The 19,341-nt window shown below is 41.2% G+C and overlaps 1 protein-coding gene across 1 annotated transcript in view; it reads right to left on the reverse strand.

The window, feature by feature from the left end:
• Positions 1-19,341, reverse strand: part of Sos1 (SOS Ras/Rac guanine nucleotide exchange factor 1) — an 85,517-nt gene that overhangs the window by 58,616 nt on the left and 7,560 nt on the right. The window contains exons 2-4 of the mRNA XM_021185997.2: positions 6,584-6,709; positions 1,595-1,726; positions 193-357 (exon numbers count right to left, since the gene is read on the reverse strand). Of these exons, the coding sequence (XP_021041656.1) occupies positions 193-357; positions 1,595-1,726; positions 6,584-6,709 (423 nt within the window). The remainder of the gene's footprint in view (positions 1-192; positions 358-1,594; positions 1,727-6,583; positions 6,710-19,341) is intronic.

Below are 19,341 nucleotides of genomic sequence, written 5' to 3' on the forward strand. Positions count from 1 at the left end.
GAACTCACTCTGTAGCCCAGGCTGGCCTCGAACTCAGAAATCCGCCTGCCTCTGCCTCCCGAGTGCTGGGATTAAAGGCATGCGCCACCACGCCCGGCTCCACACTTCTATTCTTTCTGAAGAGTATATTAGCATCCAATAAATCATAAGTAATAATTTATGAATACAACACAAAGAAGCTGATTCTCCTACCTTATCAGCACACATTGCCACTTTAATGTCTTGTCTTGTAATTTCATAATGCCGTATATTTCTTACATAATTCCCCACCAGCTTTAAAATATCTGCAGAAATGTATTCTAATACTGCTACTATGTAAACAGAAACCTGGTGGTCAATTTTATAACCGAGGACCTCCTGAAAAATTAAAAGGAAAGCATGTTTAAATGTCATACACAGTAAAATCTAATAAATCAACTACAAAATAAAACCGTATCAACCCAGCTTAACTTTCACTGAAGCGCGTCACTCACTACCAATATTTAATAATTTAATTTTCACTAGTTCACTCATGAGAAACACACACACACACACCCTATTGTGTGTAGAACACACGTGCGTGTGCACACACAGATGGAAGCAGAACTGTCTCTGGTGTGTACAGTCCTGGAGCAGTACACAGTACTGGGTAAGTAAGTGCTTTAACCACAAAGTCTGAGCTTGCTGTGGGGAGCATGTGGTATATCACCAAGCAGGAAGGAATGGAAGAAACTATACAAAATCGTTCTCATACCAAATGAGAGTGCTGTAATATTGGCATCCAGGAATAGCTATGAGTCTTATACCTCTATCCTTATGACACACTCTTGGCTTTCCATGAAAAACAAAACAAACAACAAACCTCCATGCTATGTGCTACTAAGCATTTAAATGATCCTATTATTAGACTTCAAAGACAGTATGTGCGTCTGTGGAGCCAGAAGTTCCCAAGGAAGATGAAGTCTTACGGGAGAGGAGAAAGCACAGGTCAGTCAGTCAGGCGTAGCAATGCCAGCCTTTAATGCCAACACTCAGGCCAAGGCCAGCCTGGGAAATAATGTAAGACCTTGTCTCAAAGGGAAAAAACAGAAACTTGTACTAAGGTTTTAAATATCACAACAAGGTATTTGTGTGTGTGTGTGTGTGTGTGAGGTAGAGAGTTATTTTGTTTGTCATGGTAAATAAACCAAACTAGCATTATTAGGATTCTTGGCGCTTTTCTAGTTCTGGGGGCACTAAAGTGGTTAACTTGTTTAAGCAGACACAGCTTGTTTGTCCACAGAAACACAGATCCTCACTGCAGTCTCACAGACAGCCCTACACAAAGTGCTAGCAGACTTTAAAGCTTTATGGGATACTTAGCTCTGACCAGAAAGAGAGAAATATTTACAATTTTATTTTCTAGCAACCCTGGAGTAAATGAGATCTATAATATAACTTTCCCAAGTCTTCGATTTATTACTACTGGTATGAAATCACATGAAACCACGTTGCCCAAGCTTCACTCATTACCACAGCACCCCCTTACCTCAACATGAACCCCTGGAAAATTTAAAAGGATTTTACTATTCAGTTATTTTGTTTTTCCTAGGTAATGTGGCTTATTTCAGCTTACCCTTAATAAATGATGAATTCTTTCTGCTGGCAGGGATAAAGGATTTCTTCTCTTCCTCTTTTCAATGGCTGACTGGGCATCAGCTATTGCCCACTTATCAATTGGATGAGGAAAACTTTTTTGAACACGTTCCTTAGAAAAGAGGAAAATAATAACTAAGCAACAAATAAGTACAGTTCATCACTTAAAATTTACTTTTAAATAAAGAATATACGTGAGCTTTTCACATAATTTACACTACAAACAAAAATCCTGTGATTGTCAATGTATTAGTTTCTTAATTAGGTCACTAAGGGACTAAACACAGTTTTTTATTACCAGGTAAATCATATCCTGAATCCCACCTTCATTAACACTAATGGCAAGACTGGTAAGTCACCTTAAACTTCACTCAGTTTCATGGAAGGAGACTTACAAATATCAACTCCAATAAATTCTTATTTATTTCATCCTTACTTTAACCCCAGTTATAAATACAAGTAGCATTCATGTGAGAGTCCATATCATCCAGGTCACAAGCCTTAGTGCCCTGCACTGCTAACCTGTGCTTTAACATGGTGGACCTACCATGAACGCACGGGTCCATCTTTAGCAGACTATTTCAATTCTAACATCTGGAAGTTATTCAGTTAAAGAACGAGCCATTATAGTAGCTAAATTCCCTACTTTAATGTAATTCACTGTCACCTCCCTTCAGATGTTTAAAATTCACTTGCACATACTTCAGTTAGAGCCAGTAGAGGTCGCTGTTACAAAACCTTGAACAAATTTTCAGCATTCAACTTGTATGTACGATAAAATGAAGTGAACATTGCCCCTTGAATGCAAACCTGAATGAAATTCAATTAGTAAATGCACTGCCTTGGATACTCTAGAGCTAGGTGTGAGGGAGGCATAGGTGCATTTAGCACATCCTAGGAGCAGATATATAAGCACTTATCTAATCCTCTCCTCATTTTATGTTCAAGGCTGTCCAGGTACCAATATTTAAAATGTCATGTTTTAATTAAATTAGAAGTCAAAAGAATTCTTGTAGTTAAAAATTACAGCAGCAGCTGGGCAGTGGTGGTGCACAGCAGTGGTGGTGCCTTTAATCCCAGCCCTTGGGAGGCAGAAGCAGGCGGTTCTCTTGAGTTCAAGGCCAGCTTCGTCTTCAGAGTGAGTTCCAGGATAGCTGGGGCTACAGAGTAACCCTGTCTTAAAGAACAAAACAACAACAACAAAGAAACAAACAAACACAGAATAAAGTAGCAAACCTTTATCCTGTATGATAAGGGTGATAAAAAGGTCTAAAATGGTGGCAGCACAAACGGTTGGGAGGGTAGGGGAAGATACAAAAGAACATTCAGAACAGGAGCCCTTGTGCTCTCTCCTCCCCTCCCCCCCTCCTCTTCCTACGCTCTGGCTTTGGGTTGCAGCCAGGGCTCTGCATCCCAGGTAAGAGCTCTATCCTGGAGTTGCAGCTCTTCTCCAGCCCTGTGAGCCCTAACACTCTGAAACCTCAATTCACAGTACATGAAAGTAGACGGGAGGATTATCTGAGGGAAGAAAAGCCAACAAAAAGGAGGAATGAGGGATAGAATGCGTAAGTACTAGGTATAAATGGCATTCACCTGTGTCTGGAGCTGTCCATCCTGCCTGGCTGTGACATAGCTCAGCACGGAGCGTGAGCTTGCTGCACAGCCCTGAGGACTTATCTCAGAAATCCACAGGGAAGGGAAGAACAGACTCCAGATGTCCTATGCACACTGCATGCATGCTTACACTCACATCCCCTCCCCACCCCTCCCCCCCCCTCTCTCTCTCTCTCACACACACACACACACACACAAAATATTTTTTTAAAAACACACTACTTTGTATGTGAACGTAAAAAAATAAATTAAGAAGAGAGGAGAGGGGAGGGAGGGACGGAGGGACGGAGGGAGGGGGAGAGGGGGAGAGAGAGAGAGAGAGAAAATGCAGTAAAAAATACTAAATTTCCATTCTGGTGCAGACAACCCAGCAAGTTAGGGCACGGGCAGCCATGCCTGACGACTAAGCTTGATCCCCAGAACCCACATGCAGATCCCTTTATGTCTACATTCACATACAAATAAATACAGTAGTTAGATAATAATTTTCAATAGTTTATATTATACACTTATAAAGAAACTGAGCTGTAACAGGGCTTCCTAAATAAACCTCGCCCTTATTTTACGAAGCACACTAGTATTTTCTATTCTACTTCTTTTTGTATGATCAATGCACTAAAGTGATTTTATGGCCCAGAGAGCCATCTCTCCAGCCCCAGAAAATTGATTTTTTTTCCTTGGATCTTCATTTATGTCAATACTGCTCTGACGGTCAATTTTCAAATATGTAAGCAAAGAGAAAGATATTCCCACACACCCCCCCCCACAGAACTGTTGTAAGATACAGAATTTATAAAGCAGCACTTTGAAATTATTAAATTTCAGTGGTTAAAACCAAGCAATGTCCTTCCAAAAGACCTAAGTTGGATTCCCAGAGCCGATGTCAGGGGGCTCACAACTGCCTACAACTTCAGATGGATTTTCCTGGCTAGGTTTTTGTCAATTTGACAAACTAGAGTCATCAGATATGAGGAAACCTCAATTGAGAAAATGCCTCCATAAGACTGGGCTGTAGGCAAGCCTGCAAGGCATTTTCCTAATTAGTAATTAATTGATGGGGAGGGCCCAGGTCATTTTGGGTGGTGCCACCCCTGAGCTGGTGGTTCTGGGTTCTATAAGCAAGCAGGTAGAAGCTGCCATGGGGAATAAGCCAAAAAGCAGCACCCCTCCACAGCCTTTGCATCAGCCCCTGCCTCCAGATTCCTCCCCTATCTGAGGTCCTGTCCTCACTTCCTTCCATGATGTACTACAATGCTATTATGTAGAGTAAGCCAAATAAACCCATTTCTCCCCAACTTGCTTTTTGGTCATGGTGTTTCACTGCAGCAGTAGAAATCCTAACCAAGACAGGGATACAACTCCTTTGGCCTTTGTGGGTACCTGCGCTCATGTAAATACCTACACACAGGTGTGTACAGATACATAAAACTGTATGCAATACCAAGAGATATGTTAAAAAGAAATAATAAAGCTTATTACATATGTGACTGGTATTTCTATTAGTCATATTCTTACATATATTTCTATTAGTCATATTCTTACATATTCTCACCAAAAACTATCTCCAGCACCAAAACCTCCACATGAGAATTTCACATGGTTTTCTGTTCCTTGTTTATATTAATTAAAGATGAAATTAAACAAGCATAGTTATGTAAATATATATAGGAATATCTGATTTATGTTTGCAATGTCAGCAGATTAGCAAATTTCTAAAATGTACCAACATCAACATAATAAGCAAGGTGAGATTTGTGAGCCTTTCTTGTAAGTCTGGATCCTGCCAAACCATGGAAGATTATAGCTAGGATCAAAGAAAACCCAAGTGAAATTGCCAATGTGATAGAGGCAGGCAAGCCATACTATTCAAGATCTCTGTGAAACAACAACATAAACACATATTTAAAAGAAATTATGAATTAAAAGTCTGACTTTACAGAAGAAACCAATCAGGCCTGGTAGGAAACTCGTGAAATCCCAGCAATTGGGAGGTGGAGGCAGGCGGAGCAAGAGTCATTCTTGACTATACAGCAGCAGGTTGAGTTCAAGGCCAGATTGGGCTATATGTCATCCTGTCTCAAAAACAATAGCAAAACCAAACCACCACAAAGAATCTACTGTAAATGAGTTGAGAAATGAGAATTACCCAGTATACAGTATTTTCTAAATCTGTCTAAACATGTTATTTGGTGTTTGTTTTCTCTCTTTCCCTCCTCTTCCTCTTCTTCTTCCCCTCCTTCCCTCCATCACCCCCTCTGTAACCCTGAGGATGAGGCCTACGGCTTCGTGAAATCTAGTCAATAAGCTATATAGACTCCCTTACAGCAATGTTCTTATTTGCCTCAACTGAAATCCATCTTTCCCCCAGGACTTAGACCATAACTCACATGTCAGGTCCCACTTCCCACCCAGCTGAAGCCCTGGGACTTGAAGGAGCTAAGGGTAAAAATAAAGTACTCTTTGGACTCTTTTGTTTTGCTTTTTCAGATAGGGTCTCACATAGCCCAGGCTAGCCTTGAACTCCCTGTGTAAGGGTCTCACATAGCCCAGGCTAGCCTTGAACTCCCTGTGTAGTTTAAGTTGATCTGGAAACCTAATCCTCTTGCCCCTGCCTCCTCAGTGCTATTATTAAAGGCTTGCACCACAATCCTGGTGATTGGCATCTTAACTCATTTTTTTTTTTTTTAATTTGGTTTTTCGAGACAGGGTTTCTCTGTGTAGCCCTGGCTGTCCTGGTACTCACTTTGTAGACCAGGCTGGCCTCGAACTCAGAAATCCGCCTGCCTCTGCCTCCCGAGTGCTGGGATTAAAGGAGTGCGCCACCACGCCTGGCTATCTTAACTCTTTAAATGCCGGCCATACCTTGGGAGCCTTCAGCTCTAGTGTCACCACATGTCCATATTGCTTTGTAACTTTTTCCAGGGAAGTTGTAAGGTCATCCTCTGACCCCAGTGTTTTCTATAATTCTCCCTCTGATACTTTGAGATATTTTATTATCAGCCCTTTGACTCTCTGAAACTTAAAGGAAATGTTTCGGGACTGAAACCTTTGCGTGCACTCTGTTTGTATGTATGTATGAACAGGGATCTCTGAGTTCAAGGCCATCCTGGTTTACATAGAGAGGGTTTGCCTCAGACCATTCTAGTAGTAACATGAAGTTGTTTATTTAAGCTGAAAAATACAATCTGAACGTTTCACAGCTAAGACACATAGAAGCTACCACATACCCAATTCAAAGTTTACAGAGATGGAAGAATGAACGGGGGAGCCCTTTTCTCCTTCACTGCCATTACAGCCAACGTACGGCGAGAGATGCATACAGGTAATAGAAGACAAAAGCGGTCATTTGTCATACCTCCACATCTGAAGCACTCCGGGGCTGAGCTTGGCATAGCATATTTAGTAATTGCAAAATTAATTCTTCAACATACTGAAGAGCATCATCATTAGACTCAAGAGTAGGGTGAACTTGCCCCTGAACCTGTAAACAAAAAGGCAAGTAATTAAAATATGAACTAGCCTACAAATACAGATTGAATGTTATCCAAAAAATCAGGGCTTCACAATCTTTGTTCCCAGCCTCATACACCATGCATGCTATTCTATCTTTTTTTAAAATCTAGTTACCTAACTGTAATTTCAGTATTTTTTGCATATACTATGGTTTGCAGTGCCTTGTAGAAATGGGAAACATGAGGGAGAGGCTAAGATGGTGATAAAACATTGTTTATGTAGGACCCCTGCCCAGAACCAGTCAGGACAGTCAGCATTCTACTTGGATGAAACTGACCTCTGATGGGTCTCTGTCCCCTTTTAACTGCACCTTCCTTACGCAACGTTAAGACCGAGAGGGTATGTCTATGAGGTTCACTAATGAGTCTCCAGCATCTAGTAGCTACTGTGCAAAGCACTCACAGTACGAACAGTGAACACAAAGTCACCTTACACCAAAGTGGGGCCAAGGAGATGGCTCAGATGATAGAAGCACAAGCCTGGTGACCAGAGTTTGATCCACATACAAATTACACATTTGTAAGCACAGCACTCTACAGCCAGATGGGAGCCTAAGACACTAGAACTGCCAAGAACCTGGCAGGCTAGACAGCAGGGAAGAGTCAGCACAAAAGGAAAAATAGAGAGACCCTGAGTGCCGGCCTCAACAAAGTGGAAAGGATGAGCTTACACCCAAAACATGTTGTCCTCTAACTTTTCTATGTGTACACACACACACACACACACACACACACTTTCTCACAAACACACACTCTCACCAGGTGGGCAATGAGTGCTTTTACAATTTGCGACTTAGTCTGCTATACTGTGAAAAGATGGACAATCATTTAATGATCTTTATTTTTCCCTGACTTTTTTTCATAATCACTTAAGGCTGTTGGCTACTAAAAGCTTGCATTTTAATAACCAGCAAAACAGTTTTGCATCCCTTTATTGCTTACTGTGGGTCAGAACTACTACTCAACAACAAGCTAGGAATGGCAAGAAAAGCCACTCCTGAGGAGAGCGATGTGCTTTAAGACATGCACCTACTGACAGAAAGCACTCAGGATGGGAGGTGACAGCCTAGGGCTGGGGGAAAACATTATTAATATACTAATGGTGATTCTTCTTCAAAAACTGTATATCCCAAGTACATTCATATCCACTTTATATAATTTTAAAGGTAAATATTTGAAGGAAAAGAATTCTAACAACTTAGAACTGCATAAGAGAGTATTTAAAACTGTTGTGATTTTACCAGTGAAGCAGCAGCCCTGGAAGCTGAAACCATTTACCTACACATTTTTAACCATAGTCAATATATGACCTGCCAGCCTAATGAGAACTGGTTTACCAGTTCTTCTACTTTACTAGATGACTAGGGTGGTGTGAATAGGAACGGCTCCCATAGACTCATGTGTTTGAATGCTTGGCCATAGGAGTGGCACTATTAGGAGGTGTGGCCTTGTTGGAGTGGGTGTGGTCTTGTTAGAACAAGTGTGTCACTGTGGGGGCAGCAGCCTGAGATCTTATATGCTTTTTATATGCTCTAGCTACACACACATACACAATGTGAAACACACACAGTCCCCTCCTGGCTGCCTGTGGATCAAGAGGTAGAATCTTAGTTCCTTCTCCAGCACCATGTCTGCCTGCATGCTGCCATGCTCCCCACCATGATAATAGACTAAACCTCTGAACCTGGAGGCCAGCTCCAGTGAAATGTTTTCCTCAATAAGAGTTGTCTTAGTCATGGTGTCTCTTTACAGCAATGAACCCTGACTAAGACAATGGCTATGCACAGTTAAAATAATGGAGAACTGAGGGTTCAGGGTTTTCAATCCAGTCTTTCATTCACCAACATATTCTTACTAGTGTATATAGGTATTGTGATAAATTCACTCTCGTATACACTTATCATGATGCTATTACCCTTTTAAACACTCTGGGAACACATTTTACTTCCGCACACTGAATGATGTGCCTTTATGGTTCAAACTGACTTTCTAATTTACTAGCAGTGAATCCTAAAGTCACTTGGAGCAACGCTTCTAAGTGGCTATCAGCCAAGTTCCTTTCTAAAGGTTATTAGTGAGGGAGGTTCATTCTCATGTTTGTCATGCAAACGTAAGACCATGTTTGAATGACTAGAGCCCACTTAAAAACCAAAAACTGCAAAAAAAAAAAAAAAAAAAAAATCCTTCACCTGCCAAGTGTGGTATGTACCAATAACACCTGTCCTGGTGAGATAAGACGGGGGTCATCTATCTAGCCAATTAGTGGGCTCCAACTTTAGTGAGAGACCCTGTCTTTAAAAACAAGGCAGAGCCAGTTATCAAGGCATATACCTTGAGTTCAATAACAGACATGAACAGGAATTTTACTGAAAGTGACAGCAATTCCATTTGTAAGACACAATCACCATGTTCAGTAAAAGACAGCACCTTACAAATTTTAAACTGGCGATGGTTCACTTTATCTGCAGTAAACTCTAGCACATTATACAACATTTTATTTGCTATTATTACAAGATTTTGTATGAATTTCTGTCTATCTGATATATGAGCTGTCCAAAGATACTCAGGAACCCTAGGGTAAACTGCCAGAAAACAGTGATGAATTCTGATGAATCTTTAATAGCCCTTTCTAGCTAATGTCTCTCTAAAAAGCTAAAAAGGCTTTAGAAAGCCTAGATCTTCTATTTCCTTTATTTGTGTGTGTGTGTGTTTGTGTGTGTGTGCGCGAGAGAGTGCACCCGCCTGTATGCACATGAGTGTTCAATTGCATATAATGCAGAAGGCAGAGCAGGACACAGGTGTCTTACTTTATTGCCTTCAGACAATGTCTCTTCTTGACCTGGAAGCCTGCCTTTTTGGACAGGCAGGCTGGCTGTGAGCTCTGAGATCTGCCTGGCTCTCTCACCAATGCAGGTTATAGGGACTCAGTCAGGCCTGGGTTTTGTTATTCTAATGTGGGTCCTAGGGATCTGAACCAAGTCCTATGGACGCAGAGCAAGTGCAACATAGACAGGCAGATCCACAGCCTTCCTCTGAGGAGTTAGGAGCCAATGTCAAGGTCACTGATTTGCACACATACATCAGTGCGGCAATGAGATCGTCTGTAATGTATCACACTGAGAAATCAGGAAAAGTCTATGAAAGCAATCACCCACCACCTTGGTGCAAAAAGCCTTCCTAACTTGCACCCTGTGTAAGTACCTTGAACTGCAACTAGTACTTGATACAAAAATGCCTGCCTCGGTGCTGTAGGACAGCTGACTGCAAGGTCACTCCATATAGCTTGCTTCCCACAGACAGTGACATGATCCTCTGTCCCATAAATTAATGTTTCCCAAAGATATACCAGATGCTGAATACCCAACTAACACCAGAACAGTACAAAGTTCATTCAGGCATGCCTAGACCTGTGACCGACCACCTTACAGGCCTCTAAAAGGCTGAACACTCACCCCTAATGGAAATGACAGAGGTGACCATGGACCTTCTGAGCAGGAGAACAGGAAACGTCTACGTTGCATCAACCAGAATCACGATGAAGGCATAGCTTACCGGGTGGCTGACTAAACCATCATGTTTTACTGCCATTAAGAAGGCAGGACAGCTTACCTAGGAGCAGGACACGCTGCTCCTTTTCACTGCTGACCACTCCCATGCCTTCGCTTTTGGTGGTCACATACACTTTTGGGGGAGACATCTATTTTCAGGCTGGCTCCCTTCAAAGCTCTAGACTGAGTCCTTTACCACCATCATGTATGACAAAGGCCTGACTAAAGCTCTGGGCTCTTTTGTAGCTGCTAGCAGAGATGCTGCCATTACTGGGTGTGTGTGTGTGTGTGTGTGTGTGTGTCAGCAGCCAGTGTGTGGAGGTGGGGTGGGGGGAGGCTAGGATGTCTGAACCCTGACAATCTGTGTTTTTAGGGTCCTAGATCCTTAACCAACACTCCCGTCTGAGTTCCTCCAGTCCTCATAGCTCCCTGTACCCCCACTCCCAGGTCCCCAACCTTGAACCCTGACTAGCCAATTTTAGCATCCCACCATGAACTCCCAACCACAGACCTCAGATGAGACTCTCATCTCCATTCTGGGCTATTTCTCCAATACCAATCATTAACTCCCTCTCTGTTCAGCCTGTACCTTGGGGAGGGCCAGGATAAGATCTACTGCCACCCTTTCTTCTTTTTAGGGTTCATAGCAGATTGAACCAGGAGCCCAGTAAAGCTTTGACACAGCCATCCACTGGCCCTTCCCTTCATCTAGGTTCCAATAGCAGAGGCCAAGGTAGTAACATTACACAGAAGTGGTAATGTGTTATGGTTACTGAGGTCATCCATGTTTTACCCTGTGCCCGTTCTGTTATGGAAAATACAAGAGGCCCCTTGCAACTGTTAAGGTAAAGCAGGTAGCCCAAGAACAAGTCCCTCCCCAGACACACTTAGCCTATACTGACCTTTCTCTTCTTGCATCCCATCCCCAGTTTGAGACAGTATCTTACCCAGGTTGTACTTTAATTCATAATCCTCCCTGATAATGTCCAGAGTGCTGGGATTACAGGCATAGGCCACCATGCCTGGCTTACACATGGATGTTTGAAAAAAGAACATTTCCTATCTTCCTGGCTCTACCAATCACTGGTACACATAGCAGTAATAAAAACGGACCATTATACCTCCCCACAAGGTACTTATTACATATCTGGCTGTAAGCAAGTTACAAGTTAGAAACCTGGGAACCTATATACCCTATACAAGCAGCTTTGAACTACAAACGACAAACAGACAAACAAACAAAAACCTGTATGTGTTAAATGAGAATGGCCCCCACAGACTCCCATGTTGAATACTTGATTTCCAATTATTACAACTATCTGGGAAGGCCTGGGAAACGTAGCCTTGTTAGAGGAAGTGTGTCAAGGATTAAGAGGTGTATCCTTGTTAGAAGAGGTGTTGTCACTAGAGGTGGGATTTGAGGTTCCAGAAGACTTGTGCCACTCCTAGTGTGCTCTCTGCCTCTTGCTTGTGGATCAATACTGTGATCTCTCAGGTGCTGTTCCAGCTGCCTGCCACTACGCCTTCACTCCATCATCACAGACCTAAACCTCTAGAACCATAAGCTTTGGTCATGGTATCAGCAATGGAAACATAACTAATACAGTATCTAAAAAGAACTTCTTGAAATGTTTGTCAGGCAGTGATTCATACCTTTAATCCCACTAGCACTTGGGAAGCAGAGGTAGGTGGATCTCTATGAGTTCAAGGCCAGCCTGGTCTATACAGAGTTCTAAGATAGCAGGGCGACATAGAGAAAACTCTGTCTTAAAAAAAAGAAAGAAAGAAAGAAAGAAAGAAAGAAAGAAAGAAAGAAAGAAAGAAAGAAAGAAAAGAAATCAAATTCATGAAAAGATTTATATAAAAAACAATAAACAAAGAATGATATTGTTAACATATAAATCAAAGAATTCAAGAAGAAATTTAAAATAAAGTTTTATATGAAATCATTCTGAAAATAAGAACAGCAATAAGAGCTGAGCAAATTTGAACATACAAAATCAAATGACTGTCAAGTCAATGAACAGTACTGGGAACCAACCACAGAACACACTGTGCACAACAAGAAAATGGCCAGTGAAGCAACTGAAGTATAATCTACTTTTAAAGAGACAAAAGTGGAAAGCTAACATATAAACAAACAAATTCAAAAACTAAAAATTGTTAAACCTGAGACTGGTTATTCGTTCCTGTAATCCCCCACTTAGTGGATGAAGGCAAGAGGCATGTGCTATATAATGTAGTTAGGGACAGCTTAAAACTACAGTCAGAGTCTGGAGAAATGGCTCAGCAATTAAAAGTTCTTGCAGAGGATCCAAGCTCAATTCCTAGCACCCACGAGATGACTCTCAGTCAAGGTGATCTGGCATCCTCTTCTGACATCAGTGAACAACAGACATGTAGAAGGTGTATGAACATATGTGCGGGCAAGACACCCACACGCGTAAAGCAGTAATGATGATGATAATAATTTTTAAATGTTATTTCAGTTGAGAATGATAGCTCATGCGTGTAATCCCAACACGCAGGAAGCTAAGGCAGGAGGATTTTCAAGAGTTCCAGGCCACTCTGGACTATATAGAAAGCTCAAGGCCAGCCTGAGTTATATAATGAGACCTTGTTTCAAAAATAAAAAATAAATGACTTTGTATTTCATTATTCTTTAAACAAACTCCTATGTTGTAGTCACTGTTTGTGATAGACTTCAAACCTTTAAGAAATTAAGGAAGGGCTGAAAAGATGGCTCCTCAGTTAGGAGCTCTTGTTTCCCTTCAAAAGGATCCAAGTTCAGTTCCCAGAACTGGAACTCTGCTTCCAGGAGACCTGGTGCCATCTTCTAGACTATGCAGGCAAAATACATAAAAAAGAAAACCAAAACAAAAAAACCTTTGTTAAAAATTGAGAATACCAGCCTGATGTGGTAGCACATGTGTATAATCCAAAAACTGGGAGGTAGAGGCTGAAGGATCAGATGTTCAGGGTAAACCTGGGCTACATTCTGTCTTAATAAACAAACTTCCAAAGTCACAGGCCTCAGCAAGGGTGCCCAGCAGGCCGAGCCGAGGAACTCACATGAACGCTGAAGGAGAGTTGTATAATTTAAAGGATACAGCTACAAACCTGGCCTTTGTACTTATACATAAGGAGAAGGGAAACATTTTGCACTGACAGCCTAGAAATAAACAAATTAGAATGCACTGTCTAGGAATAGGAGTACTTAATTGGCAGTAAAGTTAATTAACTATTTAAAAACCTACAAGGGGGACTATAGGTTCAGTAATGTTTAGCTAGCATACACACATGGCCCTCAGTTTTATTCTCTGTCCCATACACCAAACATAATAAAATAAATAAATAAATGCTTAAAAAAATGATAGGCTAACTGAAATATAAACTAAATTCTATGCAGCTATTATATAAGACAATGCTTTGTTTGTTTGTTTGTTGTTTGTTTGTTTTGTTTTTCGAGACAGGGTTTCTCTGTGTAGCCCTGGCTGTCCTGGAACTCACTCTGTAGACCAGGCTGGCCTCGAACTCAGAAATTAGCCTGCCTCTGTCTCCCGAGTGCTGGGATTAAAGGCGTGCACCACCAACGCCCAGCAAGACAGTGCTTCTTAGAAAGAATATTAATCAAATTAGAATTCACAGAATGTGCTTAATCCTTAACCTTTAACACTAATGAAGTAATTCCAATGAGTTTGGTCATAAGTTTTTAAAATGCAAATACTGTTTTTAATTTCAATATTAAGCGATGAGAAACCAAGACAAACTTCAAAATAAGGGGAAAAAAAAAAAAAGACTCATGGGGCTAGAGAGATGGCTCAGCTGTTCAGAGCACCGACTGCTCTTCCGAAGGTTCTGAGTTCAAATCCCAGCAACCACATGGTGGCTCACAACCATCTGTAATGGGATCTGACGCCCTCTTCTTGTGTGTCTGAAGACAGCCACAGTGTACTTACATATAATAAATAAATCTTTGGGCCAGAGGGAGTGGGGCCGGAGCAAGCAGAGGTCCTGAGTTCAATTCCCAGCAACCACATGATGGCTCACAACCATCTGTACAGCTACAGTGTCTCATATACATAAAATAAACAAATGAATGAATGAATGAATGAATGAATGAATGAAAGAAAGAAAGAAAGAAAGAAAGAAGAGAAAGCAAGTTCACACAAAGGCATGGATAGTGGTTTAGTATAGTTTCTCTCTTTTAGTTTCATTTAAGTGAAATCAAACTATGCTTTTTAGTCAGAATTTAATTAGCCAATTGTCTGTCTTTAACTTTTATGGAAGCAATCAGTTCAAATTCTGAAAGAAAATCCATCCTTTCATTTTGATTGGGCTTTACCATATAATCACACTTAACTCCTGAAATGGCCAAGATCTGTTAAACACAGTGGGGAATCATACTCTCTTTAGATATAGATACTGTATATGTTCAATAATACACACACACTCACGTGCACGTGTGCACACACACACACGTACACACACACATGTACACTAAATAAAGGTTCTATAACTTTATAAAATCTTTCTGATGGTAACAGGGAATTCTAAATTTTTGAAATGTAAGCAAATATTCAGCACTATATTATTTTATTGTAAATCTGCTCCTGAGGCTTTCATGAAAGGGTGGTGAACAGAACAGAAAACGCCATCTTACCCCTGACTTTTGTTTGAGACAGGGGCTCACTATTTATAGACCAGGCTGGCCTTGATCTCAGAGATCCACCTACACCCACCTCCAAAGAGCTAGGATGATTCTCATCCACACACTGCTGGCTGCAAGCTTTTGCTAGGTCTAGAAAGTTAATCTGAACTCAGTGGCGATCAGAGCACCGGGAAGGAAGGCTTCACGGCAGCCTCAGACCACAGCTCTCACCTTAGTTTCTCTTTAAGACGGGTCTCACTAGAGCTGGGAAGGGCCTTCAGCTCCAGATCCTACGGCAACTGGCTCAAGGGTATTGTTGTTGCATGTGGGTGTGTGTTACCACACCCCGCTACATTATTACTTTTTACAGTCACTCTTTAGTTCAAGAAAAGCATTTGCATTTGACTTATTTTGTGTGCACACGTTGAGGGGCACATGCATATCCACAGGCAAACAGCTCAGTGGGAGGTACTGGACAGATGCGTAAGGACCCAGAACCCACGGGTGAAACAACAAAAGTGACTTTACTAAATCATCCTAGACATAAAGCTGTGGTCCTCCCCCCAACCCCCACCCCCAGTAATGCACACACAATAATAATAAATAAATACAAATTAAATCTTGATTGTGAAATATACATTTGTAAAAGTACAATATGCCGGGCAGTGGTGGCGCACGCCTTTGATCCCAGCACTTGGGAGGCAGAGGCAGATGGATTTCTGAGTCAGGTGGATTTCTGAGTTCGAGGCCAGCCTGCTCTACAGAGTGAGTTCCAGGACAGCCAGGGCTATAGAGAAACCCTGTCTCAAAAGACCAAAAAAAAAAAAAAAACAACAACAACAAAACCCATAATTTAACTAAATAAAGACTTAGTTAAATCTTAGAAGACCAGGAGGCATATTTTTAAACACCCATACAAGACGGCCCTGACTTTCCCTATTGTACAAATAAATGAGGACTCCATGCAGGGCACTTTTACACATGTGAGTTAAGATATGATTTAAAGTCCACTTCTTTAATTTGATAGATAACAGACATACTTACTCCCTACTCTATAAAATAGGGACAATACCTACATTAAAATGGTAACACAGGACAGGGTGGCAGATGCCTGTAGCCCAGAACTACAAAGGTGGAGAAGGATAAAGAGTTCAAGGCCATCCTCCACTACTTATTCAATTTGAGGTCAATGTGAGCTATAGGAGAGCCTGTTAGTTATAGGCTTAATAATAGTTATAGATTTAATAATGAATGCAAATTTGCTATTTAAGTGATAACTATAAGCTACACATCAACTACACTGAGAACCAAGAATACAGAGAGACCTTGTCTCGAAAAAAATAAAAATGCTTTAAAAGAAATGTAGTTAGGGATCACTTAATTTGTGTAATTATTCCTATAAGCCTTACTGTAGGTCCCACGTGTGAATTTCTAGTGAAAGATCTCTGACTTCACTGATAATGTCATTTTAAATTCTGTGGACACGCATAAACTGAGTGATACTCTGACCAGAAAAAGCAAAAGACAAAAAAGTTTTTCCAGATATTGAAACTTCTGACATTTTTGACATCTTTAAAAATACAAATTTTTCATAGGTTTATTTATTTTCATAGACTTATTTATTTTATATTATGCCTATGAGTGCTCTGCTTGCATATGTCTGTGCATCACGTGCATGCTTGGTGTCTGTGGAGGTCAGACAGGGGCATCAGATCCCTGCAATTGGAGTTGAGTGATTGTGAGCTATCATTTGGGTACTGAGAACCAAGTCTGCATTCTCTGCAAGAGCAACAAATGCTCTTAACCACAGAGCCATCTCTCCAGCCCTTAACTACGCTTTAAAAGGAAAAAGAGAGAAAATTTAAACTGACTGTGTTTAAGACATAAGATTCAACAAATTTCAGAATAAATTTTTACACACATTCCATCCTTCCCTTTATTATCTAGTATGTGTTGTGTGTATGTATGTGCATACAGACCTAGGAATGCACATAAAGATCAGAGGACAACTTGCAGGTGTTGCTAAACTTGAACTCAGATCACCAAGCTTGGTTCTCTGAGATCTACAAAGTGTGGCAAACGCCTACATGCACCCGTGCACTCAGGCACATATGCATGAATGCATGCATGTATACACGCACGAAGATATGCATGCTCACACATGACTGCATACCCACAAACACAAGCCCATGTAATGCACACACGCAGTGAACTTTTTAAAGAGAGTCTCAAAATCATCTTACAGTTTAAAAATACCTATCTTAGAATAACATATGAGGGCCTAGGGAGATGACTGAACAAGAAAAGGTCCAACGCCAAGACAGACAACCTGTGTTCAAATCCCTGAAAACTATTTGGTGACACTCTCCAAAACTGACCTCAAAGCACACATACTATCATATTGCATAAGTATTATATAAAATAATGTTTCAAAATAATAACATCATAGTAATTAAGTGTCCATAATTCTAAAATTTTAAATCACTTTTCAGTGAAGCTAGAAGAATGAGTTCATGGCCAGTCTTGGCTATGCATCAGGACAATGCCTCAAAAACTGGGAAGAAAACACTTTCCCCCCGTTTTATTACTTTCTCCCCTGGGTACCTCCAATCCCACTGGAGATTTAACAAGATTAATTTCATGAGGAACTTCACCTGCCATTGTTTCTGTCTGCCTCAGTAAGCAGGATCCAAGGCTGCGCTAAGGTTAGTTAAGACAGTGATTATGTAGGCATCCTTGAACTGTTTTCTTCAGAGTTACTGTCCTATCTGTGGTTTTGTTAACTACATATTTAACTGCCCAAACCAGCCTCACACTAGGCAACAGTTTATTTGATCAGCGGAAGCAAATTACATACCATTAAATTCTAATGAAAATTAAGTTTTTATTTTTATTTACTCTAAGATACCTTTTTTTTTTTTTTTTTTTTTTTTTTTTGTATCTTTTAAAGTGTTGAAGGGGCCAAATCACCTAATTTANTTTTTTTTTGGTAACATTTAAAGTGTTGAAGGGGCCAAATCACCTAATTTACACGGGGAAAACTGTATCTGATTTATCCCAACCAGGCAATTCATAGCCAGAGAAGAGCCTGGTTAGCCACAACAATGGCCCTCTCAGATCTGGCTGGAGGCAGGATAACTGACTAAGGGCCCCAGCTGCTGCACTCTGAAATCCACCGCTGTGTTTGTGCAGGGGCCATGCCTGTAACCAGCCCCTCCTAGTCGATCACTGAGCATGGCAAGCAGACGAAGGCAGACTCTGTTTCTCAGAGATGCAGCATTCCTATGACAGTCAACTTTCACTCAAAGACTCCCTACACCCTGGCAAATTTTCCTTAGCACTGTAAAATCAAAGAGACATTTTTTTGTTTTTGCTTTGCCTGTTGTTCTGTGTAAGGGTGCCAGAGCCATGGCACTGAAGTTACAAACAGTTGTGAGCTGCCATGTGGATGCCAGTGATCCTTCAGAATTTCTATCTAGCCGGATTAGGTGGCTCCCTTGGAAGGTAGAGCACAAGGATTATGAGCTCAAGGTCAGCCAGTGAATTTTAAACTAACTTGGGCTACAGAATAAGACCTCACAAAAACAAAGCAGACACGGTGACACAGGCCCATAATCCCAGAACTTGGGACATGAAGGTAGAAGGATCAGGATCAAAGTCAGCCTCAGCCACACAGTAAGGTCAAGCCCAGTGTAGGCTACTTGAGACCATGGACAGATGTGTGGATACTTAAAACTTGCCTTGTCAAAAACCACTGCTACTAGAAAAGTAAGTCTGTAAATCAAAGTCTAGAAGAAATCATGTGTGCCCAGCACGGTAGCACACACTTAAGATGCAGACACTCAAGGAAGTGAACCATTATGATCATGAGTTACATGAGGCCTTAAATAAATAAATAAATATCATAAAAATACCTATCAAAAGGACAGTTATCCAGAACATGTAAGGCATCTTACAATTCAGTACTAAAAAGAAGAAAATAATGCAATGTTTTATGGGAAAGAAGAGTTGAGCAGACACTGTTCAAAGGAATATACAAGAATGACTAATAAGAACATAAAAGCAAGCCGGGCGTGGTGGCGCACGCCTTTAATCCCAACACTCGGGAGGCAGAGGCAGGTGGATTTCTGAGTTCAAGGCCAGCCTGGTCTACAAAGTGAGTTCCAGGACAGCCAGAGATACACAGAGAAACCCTGTCTCGAAAAACCAAAAAAAGAAAAAACCCAACAAGGTGACTAGGGGGGCAGTAGGTATCTGCTGCTGCTGCCGCCAAACCTCATCACCTCAAATGGATCCTGAAGTTACAGTGAAAGGAGAGCATCAATGCCTGAAGCTGTTCTGTCTGTCTGCCTGCCTGCCTGCCCCCTCTCATTCTCTCTCTCTCTCTCTCTCTCTCTCTCTC

Source organism: Mus caroli, chromosome 17 (assembly GCF_900094665.2).
Source record: "Mus caroli chromosome 17, CAROLI_EIJ_v1.1, whole genome shotgun sequence".
Lineage (NCBI taxonomy): Eukaryota > Metazoa > Chordata > Mammalia > Rodentia > Muridae > Mus > Mus caroli.